This window comes from Typopeltis vanoorti, chromosome 3, assembly GCF_054136105.1.
Source record: "Typopeltis vanoorti isolate ZY-2024b chromosome 3, IOZ_Tvanoo_1.0, whole genome shotgun sequence".
NCBI lineage: Eukaryota > Metazoa > Arthropoda > Arachnida > Uropygi > Thelyphonidae > Typopeltis > Typopeltis vanoorti.
In genome coordinates, this window is record NC_143551.1 from 70729672 (window position 1) to 70745428 (window position 15757).

Consider the following 15757-nt stretch of genomic DNA (forward strand, 5'->3'; position numbering starts at 1 on the left):
TCATTATCTGGAAAGACGAGGAAGATACTTTACATGAGTTCCTCCAAAAAATAAACTCTTTCCATCATAAAATTAAATTCACATTAGAATTGGAAAACAACCATCAATTACCCTTTTTGGATGTACTAGTTAAAAAACAAGATAATGGACAAATCAAACTTACAATCTATCGTAAACCTACAGATACTAGACGTTAACTCCATTTTACATCTAATCATCACCTTGCACAGAAACTTAGCATCATACATATGCTAAAAAAATATAATTAATAAAATTCTCTATAGAAACAACCTCCAACAACAACCTCTGGCAACACAGTACGTATCATCCATCATCATACCCTATGCTGGCTCAGTCTCCACCAAAATAGCAAGAATCATGAAGCCTTTTAACATCAGAGTTGTTTTTAAACCTACCATAACTACATGACAGTTATTAAGATCCCCTAAGGATAGCGTCGCTTTCTACAGATATGCAGGTGTTTACAGCATACCATGTACGTGTGGACTGACTTACATTGGCCAAACTTCAAGAAGCCTAGAAATCCGAAAGAAGGAACATGTCGGAGATGTCAATAATAATAGAACAGACACCTCAGGGTTAGCACATCATTTCTCAACTTCAAACCATTCAATAGATTAGGACAACAGCTCCATACCATATATCGAAGAGGATTACAGATGTAGAACCTTTAAAGAAGCTGCAGTAGTCCTACGGACAGGAAATAACCTCAATAGAAACCAGGGAATAATATTAAAAGACATTTGGAAAAACCTATTAAATTCATTAAGTTTAGCAGAATTAAATTACGTGGAAAATTATAAAATGCGACTTAATAACAATGACTAAGTCTTCACGCTTTATGCGTTTGATGTCACGCGTGCTCTCCAATTTGTTTAACTGTTTTTTAAGTCGTTACTGCATTCTTTTGTTTTTGCATTTAATATTAGTATAACCTTTCTTCTCTTGATAAAGCCAGACAGACACAGCTGGCAAAACTAGTCGACGATTATGTATAAATGTTTATCAACACCATGGTCCAATAAATCCAATATTATGTATCAATTTTAGTGAAAAGGACCAAATGATAACTACCGTAATAAAAATGAAGATATTAAAAAGGAACTAGACATTATTAGAATTCAAGTATGGGTGAGCAGAGCAAATCCAAGCTGGTATGGTCACTTAAATAGAATGGGTAAGTGCAGGGCCACGCCAACCCACGGGCACAAGGGGTGCACTGCACCCGGGCAGCAACATTGATAGGGCGGCATTTTATGTAGCTAATATCTAATTTGGATTATACAATGCAGTATTAGGGGCGGCCGATAAAAGTTTGCACCCGGGCAGCAAATACCCTTGGCATGCCCCTGGGTAGGTGAAAGGTTAGCAAAACAGGTGTCTCTTTCCTGCAATGCCAAGATTGCAGGAAAGAGACACAGAGGAAGATCAAGGTCTATGTGGATTGATTCAGTCAAAAGTGCCTTAAAAGCACAAAATATTAGATATGACAATATTAGAGTGCTCACAAGTAAAAGACTGATTTGGAGGAAAATTGTTAATAGGAGATTAATAATGATGTAAACTAAATCATGTGCTGTCATAGTAACCTGAACACCCCTTGAGGGTACATACCAGGAAATTGATGATGATAATGATGAAGTTAAGGCCACAGAATAATTTTTTTCAATACATCACAGGTATAAGAAAACAAGGGGTCACACACACACACACAAGAGAGAGAGAGAGAGAGAGAGAGAGAGTGGGTCAGTGAGAACTAGATTTTTTTGTTTGGAAGGTGATGAATGGGTTGACAGAGGCAGTTGGAATACATCATCAGTGAATGAATTTGAGAAGAAGTATGATAACTATTGAATGAATAATGTAGCATGGGGCTCCATATCATGAATTAGTGATTCCATGGAGATGTCCAAGAAAATAATAATATATTTAAGTTAAGGGATATTACATCCCATATTGTTTCTTAGCTGAATGATTTGGCTAAAAAACAATATGGGATGTAATATCCCTTAACTTAAATAAGTTCATGTCGCTGAATTAAAGCCTTTGGCTCTTCATATAATTAGTAATAATATATTTGTTATATCTCTAATTAGGAAAGAAAATTAAAAGATGAGAATTTGTAAAGGACCTCATGGATATAGAATTAGAAGCATGGAAATTATTTATATATTTTTTGAAGATCTTTTTGGCAACAATAAAGCTGAAAATTATAAAGAACTAGTTCACCAGATTATAACAGAGTACCACAAGATGGGGATTCTTCTTTTGAAATGCCAATGATGATTTATTTCCTTCATCTTAAATAAACTTCTTTCGTGAAAAACTTGGATGCATAAATAAGATGAATGGTTCCATAGGGACATCAAATTAAAAGAGCAACAACTAGAAAAAAATGGAATACTACTAGAAAGAAAAAACAAAATGTGTGCACTTTTAAATTTGCTTATATTTAAAAAAGAGGGATGAGTGCAGTTGATGACAGCAGGGTTATTATGAACACACAAGCACAGATGCAAGGAGAAAATAGTGGCAGTGATTTTGAGGTAGCATGGTGTGATGTGAAGATTGACAGGACTGGATATTTAGTTGACTGTTGCCATAAGCCAAGGAATGTACATGATGGAGACAAAGAAATGTAGAGGTGGCTTAGCGAAGAAGAGATGGGAAATCATTATGGGTGATTTTATGAATTAAGATGCCAAGAAATTATTATCTCGGTTTAATCCTTTATCCAAGCATGAGCAAACAATGTTTGTGTATGAATAGAGGTTAGTAACTTCACATCAATTGCCTTAGTATCCCATAATGCAAAGTGCACACCCTTTTGGATGTGTATAATGCTATGCATTATGGGAAAGGCCACTTTATTGAGGTCTCATCAGTGAGACCACACCCATAAGAGATACCAAGGTTGAAGTAATGCAGAAGTCATATATTTCCCATATACAAGTAGCCAAAAGCTGTCACACCTTATTATAATAAATGTATTATAATAATAAATTATAATAAATAATAAATGTATTATAATAATAAATTATAATAAATAATAAATGTATTATAATAATAAATTATAATAAATAATAAATGTATTATAATAATAAATTATAATAAATAAATTATAATAAATAATAATAAATGTATTATTATTATAATATATTATAATGAGCTACACTTTATAATAAGATTTGACACTTCTGGCTGCTTGTATATGGAAAATATGTGATGTCTGCATTACTTCAACCTTGGTATCTCTTCTGGGTCTGGCTCCCACTGATGAGACTTCAATAAAGGTCGAAACCAGTCTAGGTAGTGGCCCTTCCCATAATGATAGCTTTATGCACATTTGTAAGGGTGTATGTGATTTGCATTATGGGATACTAAGGAAATCTATGTGTAGTCATATACAAGTAGCCTAGTCGTGAAGATATTTCACATGCAAACATTGTTTGCTTACACTTAGATAAAGGATTAAACCAAGAATATAATTTCTTGGAATCTTTAATTCATAGTATAATGAAGAGAAAAAATTTTCAACATTGGTGATTTTAATTATAATATAGTATATAATGAAGAAATTATGTATTTAGTGGATTATTTATCACACAATCTGAGAGCAGGAAATATAACATGAAATGCACAAAGATACAATAAATTATTATTATTATTATTATTACATAACACCTCCAGGGAGTCCAAAGACTCATCGAGGGAGGGCACCTGCTCTGCAACTCTCTGTCCCCACCATTCCACCATCTTCATCATCTACACCAGGGCCATCTACTGCCGACAACCACCACTATTTTCACAGACAATCGCAAACATCCATGCCCACGGCAGGATTCGAACCCACAGCCTTTTGGCTGGAGAGTGGATACGTAATGTATCTCACTATATATACATATATAGTGAGATACATTTTTCACATTAATTATGTTTATTCATAGGTTTTATTTACAGTTATATATAGGGCTCGACAAATTACGCAAAATCAAACTCATCATAATCATACTTGCCAAGCCCCCATTTTTTAATATGTTTCAATAAATCAATCGGAGTTCCATAAAGGGATTAGGGAGCTGTATCATTGTAAATTATAAATACTCTGGTTTAGAGCTAGTTGTTGAAGTTTTTTCACTAGGTTATAAATTAAATTGAAGTTGACAAGAAATTATATTCTTGTTAATCTATATACAAGTAGCCTAGACATGAAGATACTTCATGCACAAACTTTGTTTGCTTACATCTGGATAAAAGATTAAGCAAGAATATACTTTTTTTTTTGGCATCTTCCAAGTGAAGAAACTTTCAACAACTAGCTGTAATCCAGAGTATTTTAATAATAAGGTTTTACACCTTCTGCCTACATGTATATGGGCAATATATGACTTCTGCATTACTTCAATCTTCATACCTCTTCTGGGTCTGGCTCTGATGAGGCCTTAATAAAGGTCAAAACCAGTCTGGGTAGTGGATTTTCCCATAATGGCAAACATTGTACATATCTAAAAGAATGTATGTTTCACATAATGGGATACCAAGGCAATTAATGTGAAGTCACTAGCCTGTATATATATATAAGTAGCCTAGTCATAAAGATACTTCATGTGCAGACTTTGTTCGCTCACTTGGATAAAGGATTAAACAAGAATATAATTTCTTGGCATCTTTAATTTAATTTAATTTATAACCAAGTGAAAAAACTTTTAAGGGGAAGATAAATCAAGGTTACCCTGGGATATATCAGTCCTAGATGGAACATATTGTTACAAGACCCCACTGAGTTGTTGTTGTTTAGGATTTATGGCCCAAGCAACTAAAGTTATGAGGGCTTACATATTATGTCTGTAAATTGCACGTTAGCCAATTTGCCTGTTATGCAGGATTAAAAACCCTGCCACGTCTCTATGACTGTGGCTAACTGCTTATATGGTGGTGACAGTGTTCAAAGGAACTTAATGAAATAAGGTGGTTGTCCACTAGATATTTCTTTTGTAGGCAGGTCCATCCTCTGTCCTTTCCTTATGTCTGATGGTGAAATGCTAATAAGGTGGAGTCCTCATTTTTCAGGTATGTTTCCTGAATACTGATAAAGAGCTGATAAAATACAATATATAGCAATACCAAGCCAGGTCAACTTCACCTTCTCACAGTGCGGCCTGTTTCCATAAATGGGGTCTGATGAAAGTGACAAGCATTGCCACAGAACACTGCCCTACTTAGAGGAAATGCTAACTAAATCTCTAAGTGATAGATGACTTTCATTCCAAATTCTGATTATCATAATAAATCTTGATTGCTGAATTTCTGCTGTTCAAATATATTGAAACAGTGAGGTCATCATCCTTGAGGAGTTTGGTGTTAATGACTTGAACTGGATTTCTTTTTTAATTCCACTAATCCTGCTGAAAGATATGTGAGGTAATTGCTACCAGCAACTAACACAAACTATCCATCTATTCACTAGAATACTTGATAATTCCAATCACTTGTTTGTTAATCAGTTATCCTAGATATACTATGAATATTAGATCTTCTCTTGGTAACATAGACCTAAATTCATCTAAATTTCCTTTTCTGTGGAATGTCTTTTACATAGTGAAAGATATTTTGCAAAGAAGATTACTCTCTCACTTTTCATAGATTGATTACTTTTTCCATTCTCCTGATATAAATATCTGTCCCAATGAAACAATAGAAATATGATATCACTTAACTATTAGCAATTTTTCAAAATAAAATATGTGATTATTAGTCATATGCAATTATTGGGACAGACCTTACAGGATCACAGGTGGAGTGCCTTAGCACCAAAGATACAGGTGTTGACAGTATGAATATCCTTCACATGCATACACATAGTGCCATGTTTATGGATTGATATAATAATAAATTTACAATAGTAGAAATAAAGAAATTTTTTCACATCTTTTTGCTTCTTGAAAAAAACAACAATGACAACAGAATGCAAATACTTTACAGTAACTACAATATAAGTAAACACCCATTCATAGCAAGCGATTGCGATATTCCATGCTCTTTGTTATTTCATTCTGCAACAGCTCTCTATGAGTTAAGATTGACTGACTGATTTCTGATTTTTTGGTGCAAGGACAGCAAAGGTCATACTGTGCCAGAGCAAAGATTACAGCAGTACAGAAGATAATAATAAATAGTAAATAGTGATAAATTAGTAAATAATATGTACTGTACAAAAAGCAAATTTTTAAAAAAAATATATATACAGTGGTATCTTGCTAATCCAAATTAATAAAAACCGTGCTCGTTCGGATTATCAAATTTTTCCCCAAGAGACAACAATAACTAGCGTTTAAGACAAAAATAATAAGATTTTAATGGTACATCAATTTAATTCTGTAAATAAATGAAGTAACTGATAGAAAAAAAAAGCTACTGTTGTAATGTAAAACTTAAAAAATAATACAATACACAAGTTTATTTTAGTAAAATATTTAGTTTGTATGTACTTGTGTTGTTGAGGATTCTGATTTAATAAAATTGCATAGTTCAGTACATAACTTAATTTGAGTAAAAAATATCACTTTCTTGTACACAACACACAAAAAAGAAGTTTTTTTATTTCTTTGTAAAAAAAAGTCACTGATTTTCTTTTGCTTTTTTTTGAATGCTTCCTCTCGGAGCTGCATGAGCAATAAAATTTTGTGGAATGGCGTGTCATTCTACTTAGCCCATTCTATACATGTATTAAAACTGTCAACTGTCTCTTCGTGTTTTACTTTTTTTTCTTCGAGTTCTTCATCGTCATCATTGTCTTCTAATTCATTCTGTAGTGTCATATTTATAATTTCAGCATCTGATTTGATTTCGAATTCACTTTTGGTTCTATCTGTAATCCATTCCGTGACATCTGTTTGTTTAATTTCAACATCTGGATTTATATTTTTAACCAAATTATGCAAGTTTTGAATTTCCCCTTTTTGTGTATCAACATAGTTATCTTGGTAAATTCTAGAAGGCCACAGTTTTTTCCTTGACGCTCAAATTGCTTCAGGTTCGACAGCTTCCCAAGCAGTAGCAACTGAGAATGTTACATTCTTCAAACTTATATTTTTTATTGATGTGGTAAAGTCATAATTTTGGGAAATTAGATTTAAAAGCAGTTCGGATTACTGGAGGGTTCAGACTAAAGCGGTTCGGATTAGCGAGATACCACTGTATATTTATTTATAAACTAAGCAATTCAGTATCTACACAGAAATAGAAGTCATAATCTAATGCACTTAAATAACTTAATTCTTTATAAAAAAGTTAAACACACTATGCAATTTGTCTGAGTCTGACACATCTTCTTGAGTGTGCATGATGAGACAGGCATTTTTTACACATAGATGGGTCATCAGCCTACAGTAAATAAGAATATGTAAAATGACTGTGAACTATGCAGAGCTTAGCAAGAACAACTAACTCTCTTCTGTTTCTACGTTGACTAGACTGTGAATGCTTAATTTCAGTGCTTAATCTTGTGCAATTGGTTTGCCAGTGCTTCCTGCCAAGGAAGACTGCTGCTGGGTGATCAGTTTGATCTTATATGCTGTCTGAAGTCTATGTATGGGAATGCTAAATGGTACACGAAAAATATGGTATATAAAATAAAGTATGGGAAAAGTATGAGTTGATTTAGCAGCTGCATCTGCAATCTCATTTCCTTTAATTTCAGTGTGGCTGGGAATTGAGGACAATCAAATATCAAAATAAAGTCGTCATTTTGTACAACAGTTGTAAAATCTTACCAAACACTGTGGATTATACACAGGAAATGAGATGCCCTACAAAGAATTCAGTAAGTCTATATATTGAATTCTTGGTATAGAATTGAATTTTTTAATATGCACCAGCACAAGCTGAATGGCATGCAACTCTGTTGTATAATTAATGCAATTGTGGGATCTGGTGGGATATAATAATGTCATCAAACACAGCAGCAGCAGCACAACAACAAAGATCTCAGATCTTGAACCATCAGTAGAAATGAACAAGAAATCAGAGTGGGCAGTTCCATGTGCATTAAGCAATTGCATATAATGGAATATGAGACCTTCTGTAGTTGACAAAGTAAGAGGTTAGAAGATGGAGTGCAAACCTTCCATGGAGGAATGCTGTTATGTTTGGTGCAGGTTACGTTGTCAGTATTCATGCCAACAGCTTCCATAATCTCTTTAACATGCAAACCAAAGGACATGTGGCAGTCTAACATGTGTGATATTGAGCTTCCCAATGCAGAGAAAAGACTTTAGTCCATGTAGGATGCTCTAGAAGAGACTTTATTTTTATGGCATAGTGTATTATTATTATTATTATTATTATTATTATCCAGGCCACTATGGAGTCAAAAGACTCATCCCATGATGAGGTCATTTGACTTATTCCCTTCAGAGGTCGTTCTTAGGAAACACAAAGTTTATCATACCACCCCTTGAACTCATTGACCGTTCTTGCTCTAATTACTTTCTCAGGCAATGAATTCCATGGTTCAACTACCCTACATGCAAAGAAACTACTCCTCATCCTCTTGCTCACAGTCTCCTTTCGTAACTTCCAGGGATGGCCCTTTGTCATCGCCGTTCCACCAACTGAAAAAACTCCCCAATGTCTACCCTGTAACTGCCTCTCAACAGTCTAAAAGTCTCGATCATATCACCTCTCCTTCTTCTATCCACCAAACTCTGCAGTCCACATTCTCCCAGTCGATCCTCGTAACTGACATTGTACAGTCCTGAAACTGTGTTATCCGCCTCTGTACCCATCTGTCTAGTTTATTCAAATCCTCTTGCAGGACTACAACATCTGCACTATTACTGATAATCCTTCCCAGCTTCACATCATCCACAAACAACTGAATATCCCCTTGCAATCCATTGACAATGTCATTGATATAAAGGTTGAACAATACAGGTCCCAGTACTGAGCTCTGAGGAACCCCACTTTTAACCTTCTACTTCTTTGATATTGCCCAACCATCTCTGATACCTATCAGACAGCCAATCCTGAATCCATTTGACTAACCTGACATTTAAACCCATGTGCTGCAACTTAAATATCAGCTTATCATGTGGCACCATGTCAAATGGCTTTGCAAAATCCAAAAAAATGGCAGTATATGCCTTTCCCTCATCAACTGTTTTTGTCACTTTATTATAAAAGGAAATCATATTACTAAAGCAAGAGCAGCACTTAACAAATCCATGTTGATTCTCACAGATAACATTACCCTCATCTGCCAAATGTTGTATATAGTCCCTCACTAATTTCTCCAAGACCTTAACAACTACTGATGATACACAAACTGGCCTATAATTCGATACTTCCAGTCTGCTACGGTCCTTGTACAGCGGCACTATCTTACCTTCCTTCCTTCCATTCCTTGAGTACCTTTCCTACAGCCAGACTTTTATTGAAGAGCCAGGTCAACGGAGCTGTCAGTTCTTTAGCACATTCTCTCAAAACCTGTGGTGAAATACCATCCAGTCCCACAGCTTGACTGGTATCCAGAGTACTCAATATCCAGAACACACCCTCCTCTTGCACCTCCAAACCCCGAACGCCCCATCGCTCTAGCACCAAAACCCTCTCCAGTATGAAATACTCCAATAAAGTGCTCACTGAACAATTCCACTATGTCCTCTGCATCAGTCACTCTATTCCCATTTTTATCCTGCAATGTCATTCTTCCACAATCATTTCTCCTCCCACTGGCCACATAGCTAAAAAAATTCCCCAGGATTTTCCCTGGATTCCAGTGCCAATTCCCTCCCATATTCCAGTCCTGCCTTCCACACCATACCAGTCACTCTCCTGGCCTGTCTTATATTCTACCTGTATCTTCCCTCCACTCCTCTCCTTATATCTCTTCCATAATCTCCCTTTCACAACTAGTTAAGAGACAACTCTTTTCCTCTAAGCAATAGAGCAGGTTTGTTTGCTTCAACATAAAGACTTTGAATGAGCAATGTGAAAAGCACCAGTAGCTATTTGTAAACCTGGTGACGTATGATGATGGATAGGGTCCAACCACTGGAGCATACTCTCCCTTGCAGAACTAAAACCTGGGACCCAAAATGAAGCTTTGACTGAACAAGTGCACAATAAATGTGGAGCAAGGAACATTGATCAGTAGTCTATTCTGTAGAGGATAGAGTGCGAAGGAGATTCATGCTTTTTTGCATTTGTCCCTAAATTGAAGAATGTGTGTAAAGAATATAACCTTTCTGTCATAGATGAGTCCCAAGAACTTGGCTTCTGGTACTACGAGAATAATGCTTTATCCCATTCTTAAATCAGAATCTGAGTGAAGGATACATTTTCAGCAGAAGTGTATATAGACAGTTTTTTTTGCTGAAAACCTGAATCCCTTCTAAGAGCTCATGAAGAGAAATGATCAATTGCTTGTTGAAGGTTGTCTTTCAATTACCTTCATATTGCAGAAGTGACAGTAAATTGTGAAGTTATCGAAATAAAAACCATTGCTTACTGTGAGAGGAAGCTGCGTAGTGACTGAATTAAGTCTAATAACAAAGAGTGTCACACTTAAGATAGAGCCCTGAAACTCCTTCTTCTTGATGATATGATTGAGATAATGTGCTTCCCACTTGGATTTGGAAGACTCGGTTGGACAGAAAGTTTTTAATAAAAATAAGAAGGTGCCCTCCACTCAAGATTAAAGAAGTCTTTTAATATGCCACCCAGGCTCTGTCAAAAGCTTTTTGCATGTCAAAGAAAACTGAAATCATATGTTCTTGTGTCAGGAAAGCATCTCTTATACATTTCTAAATGAACCAAATGTTGATCAGTGTCTAGGAAAGTCGCATTGTGTGACAGCTGGTCAAAGTGACAGGTCCATAATTGCTTGCTTGCTTGCGTTGGATCTTTTCCAGGTTTTGAGATGGTAATGACAACTAAATTAGGCTAAGCATCTGGAAATTCTTCCTCTGTAAGAATTCTGCTGTATAGTAAGAGAAAGATATCCATGGAGGATGATGGAAGGAAGATATTTTATCATCTCATAATGATTTCCTCAACAGGATGCGAAGCTCTTGATGAGATTCTAGAAAAATTATCTCCCAAAGCAATAGCTTTAGGATCAGCAACAACAAGACATCCATTATATTCCAAGATAGACAAACAGTACATTCTATATCTACCTTTCATTTCCTGGATTTTATCCCATACAAATTTTACTACAAATTTTACACTGGTTATTTGATTAATCAATAATGTAAATTGGATCTAAGATTATTTTTGAATCTGATGTCTCACATAATGTGCTTTGGCCTGAGCACATTTAAAGCCTATTAGATTTGATGTGGTGGAGTATCTATAAAATATACCCAATGCTCTACCTAGATCTTTTTAGTTGCCTGACACTCTGGATTCAACCACAGTTTTGGATAGAGTGGAAATCGAAATGATGCTTTTAGAATTGTGACTGGTCATGAACAATACAATCTATACTTCACAGCTTCATTGAGAGATGCTTGACTGACTGTTTCAGAATTAAATTTTTCAAGATGAGAGAAAGCATCTCAGTGATCTTGGTCTATTTTCCACATGGGCATCTGTGTGGGAGATTGCAGTTCCTGTGAAGACATAGTGCAAATAACAGAAAATGATCGCTTTCATATATGTTCTTTTCAACATCCCAAATGAGTGATAGAAAGATGGCAAAGGAGAAGACTGTAAGATCTATTGCAGAATATGAACAGGTAGGCATATGGGAAAAGGTATCAGCTATATTATTAAGAAGTGAAAGGTCATAATTGTTAAGGAACATTTTCCCTATTGGCATTTCACCTGTTGCAATTAACAAATTGTTCTGCCACACCATACTTTTGTTTCCTCATTTATACTTCCTTTTGCTCCCCTATCACTTACTTTCACTTCTACATTCATATCTTCTTTAAGAATTTCCACTTCTTTCATTTATGCTATCTTTCATTTCTTCAGTCTGTTTTGCATTTGTTAACTCATAGTCTAATAAAACATTTCACTTCCTACAAATCCCTACTTTCTCTCGTCTCCTCTTCCATCTCTCCACAAATACATATCTCACATTTTGCCATGCATACATATTACACTCACAACACTGAACCATTTTTCAAAAGTCTATGCAGTTAACACCACTTGATTTTTGTAGTGCTTGCCTAGTCACACTGGTCAACGGCTGCATGGTTGACCTCATGAGCACCACCATTGTGCTCTGCTTAAAGAAGGCAAAACTGAAAAATTCAGGAACAATTCTCCCAATGCCAAAAATCACACAGATACACTAAGTTATCAAAAATAAACAATACTATACCAAAATTCAAGCAATATTGCCAATTGTTATTCAAAATAGAACTTATCTTTTCCAGATCTCATTTCTAACACTACACATCTTGCTACGTTGCATACTTGCCTCAAGAGCTACATTTGTGGAAACAGGTCATACATGGGAAGGTAGGCATACTGTGCAATCACTAGCCCATGATTGAAATAAATTATTTAAAGGAGCTCATTGGATGAATACTAGTAGAGTCTTCATAAGACAGAAGTGAGTGAGAAAAGAACAAGGGATATCTCTGGAAGTGTATGATGTGATTAGAAACAAAGTGACAAGCATAGAGGATAATATGTGAGTGAAATGTGTTACTAGAGAAACATATGTATATATTTCAGGTTACAATTCAGATTATAACTGAATTGCAAGTGCGTTATGATAGACATAGCAATAGTGAAGTGCAAATCTCCTACTATGACTCTTCTTATTTTCTGACCTCACACCCTTCCATAAGATCATAAACCTGCAGCACATAATATTTACCACAGTATGTGGTCTAAGGACAAAAATTAACAGAAAACAAATAAACATGGAACTTCTTCAAGCCACTTTAAGCCTCCAGTTGGGATGGTGGTGGTCACTAAGTGATAAAATTTGTGCTATCTAAACATTCACAGACATTCATGCTGTACATGGTGACTTTGAACCATTTGAATCCATAGCTTGTTGGTTAGGAAGTAGATAAGCTATTCAATTAGTCAACTAGGCTGACATTAATAACAGTAACAAAAGTAATAATAATAAGTTGTAAAGAAAAATTAAATAATTGTTAGATACCTTTTTCTGCTTTTCTCCTCTTTCTTTTATTGCATATTTTTACTGCACAAACAGAAAGAACAATAGCTGCTATGAAAAAAAGAATTCCACCAACAACTCCTGCAGTGATTGCTTTACTGCGATTAATTTCTTGAAGATGTTCTAAATAATAAATAATGATCATATTAGATAATAAACATTATCAAACCTGATACAGCTAAACTAGATGAGGTATATCGGAAAGATGTTTAAATGGAAAGATTTTCATTTAGAAATATTCACAAGGCAATTTAGGAAATCTCAGAATATTATTAATCTGAGAATAAAACCTAAATATCTATATGCAATTTTCAAAAGGTGTGCCCGCCTGTTTATTTTAATGACATTTGCTTTGAAATGATACATTATGTAATAATATAGCACACAAAATGAGTGTCACAGCCACCAGGAGATGTCTTCCATACTTACTTTTCCTTTTTTTTTTTAATATTGCTCTCATATAGGATAAATGGCAAGAGTTGATATCAGGAAGGGCGTCCGGTCATAAAACTTCAGTGCCAGCTCTAGCTATGATCAAATGAGTCAAGAAAGTGATACAAGGGCTAGGACATACCCCTTAAGTGACACACAGCTATATCGCCCTACAGCTGCAAGAAGTGGACTAGGGCTACCACATCAAGGGTGGATGTGGTTAAAGAAGCAAGCCCAGTGGGTGGAGAGAATGTTGCAAGTGGGAACACTGAATGTTGGAATCATGACTGTAAGAGGAAGAGAGGTGGCAGACATGATGAGGAAGAGGAAGATGGATATTTTATGTGTGCAGGAAACAAGGTGGAAGGGGGAAAACGTGAAGGAACTGAGAGAACAGGTATAAATTGTTCTACTCTGGAACTAATAAAGAGGGAAGAAATAGTGTTGGAATTGTGGTATGTGGCAGAATGAAGGGTGAAATACTGGAAGTGGGTAGGAGGAACGACAGAATCGTGAATGAAACTGGGTCTTGAAGAAGAGCAAGTGGTCATCTTATGTGCATACGCCCTGCAAGTTGGCTGTACAGAGGAGGAGAAAGACGAGTTCTGGAACGTGCTAGATTAAGAAATGAAGGAACTGGAAGAAAAAAACAAGATGGTGATTGTCAGAGAAAACTTGAACGGACACACAGGAAGACAAAAACAGGAACTGTGAAAGGGTGTATAGTAGCCATGGAGAGGGAATGATGAACCAGGAAGGAGAGGGGATTGTGGACTTTGCAGTAGCGTTTTGATCTGGCAATTGTGAACTCATTTCTGCAAGAGGGAAGAACATTTGATAACATTTAGAGGTGGTAACAACAGTTCACAGATTGATTACATTTCGACTATAAGAAAACATCTTAAGGAAGTAACAAATTGTAAGGTAATCTTTGCAGATCAAGTGGTGCAGCAACAACAGCTCTGTATGCAGCCTTTAAAATAAGGTCGAAGATAAGAACCTTTGGAAACCATAGGATGAAGACAATTAAGTGGTTTCGTTTAAAAGAAGAGAGTGTGAGGAACCTTTTTAAAGAGAAGGTGTTAGAGAGGTTTTCGGATGGACTAGAAAGTGTACAAGATTGGTGGAGACATAATTCAAAAGCAATTCTGAGCTGTGCAATTGAGGTGCTTCATGAAACATCTGGAAAGTTTAGCAAGCAGAAGGAGGGTTGGCAGTGGAATAATAATGTACAAGAAGCAGTGACGGCTAAGAGGAAGGCAAAGTAGGTGGGATGAGTCAAGAGTGGAAGAGTACAGAGAGAGAAAGCAACCACACTCTTATACAAATTCCACGGGTCACCCCTCATTCTCGCCCTTCCTGCCATGTATTGAAAAAAATCTTCAGTGTCATTACTATAAGACTCCTTTAATAACTTATATGCTTCACTCATGTCTCCTCTTTTTTTGCCTATCAGCTAGTCTTTAAATCCACAGACCTTTCTCTATTCTATCTATTCTTATAGGGAGCATTCCACAGAGCTGCCACAATCTTTGTCACTTGCCTGTAGATCTTCTCCACTACTTCTTCATCACCACAGAATCATAGTAACCAGATAGGTGTGGAGTAGTCTAGATGCAGCCTTAAGGCTTTATAAAAGAGAATAATAACTTTTCTATCCCTATTAGTTAGTGTATTCTTCAACAACCACATAATAGCCATAATAGCAATTTACATCACATGGCATAATGTGATATGCTATTTTGGCTACTTTTGCAATATGCTCTCTAATCTTCAACTCTGTGTCCACAACCCCCCCCCCCCCCCCACCCCAATCAAAGTCCCAGCCTCATGTTTCCTGCAGTTCAGCTCCATAAATGTAGTACATAGCTTGTGATCACGTCTTTCCAAATTGCATCACCTTACACTTAGTCACATTAAACTAGCAGCTATTTAACTTTGCCCAGACTGCTAGTCTATTGAAATTATCCTGCAGGATATCTACATCACCATTGTTTACTATTGCTCTTCCCAGTTTTGCATTAGCAGCAAACAATTGAATATTTCCTGTCAAATAATTTCCTATATATCATTGACATACAAATGAGAACCAAGTATTTTATTTTACAGTTTATTTACAAATTCATTAATATTAGAGCTTAGTATAATAACCGG

At 35.8% G+C, this 15757-nt stretch overlaps 1 protein-coding gene across 3 annotated transcripts in view; it reads right to left on the reverse strand.

Annotated features, from left to right (window-relative positions):
* Positions 1 to 15757, reverse strand: part of LOC150108248 (protein turtle-like) — a 1021857-nt gene that overhangs the window by 329526 nt on the left and 676574 nt on the right. For 2 of the 3 annotated variants that reach the window (XR_016548124.1, XM_090390663.1), the window contains exon 14: positions 13154 to 13294. Coding sequence is in view for 1 of the 3 variants with exons in the window: in XM_090390663.1 (XP_090246789.1) it covers positions 13154 to 13294 (141 nt within the window). In the remaining 2 variants the exon portion in view is untranslated. Of the gene's footprint in view, positions 1 to 13153; positions 13295 to 15757 lie in introns of those variants that run through there. The other variant, XM_090390666.1, reaches the window with a different exon arrangement.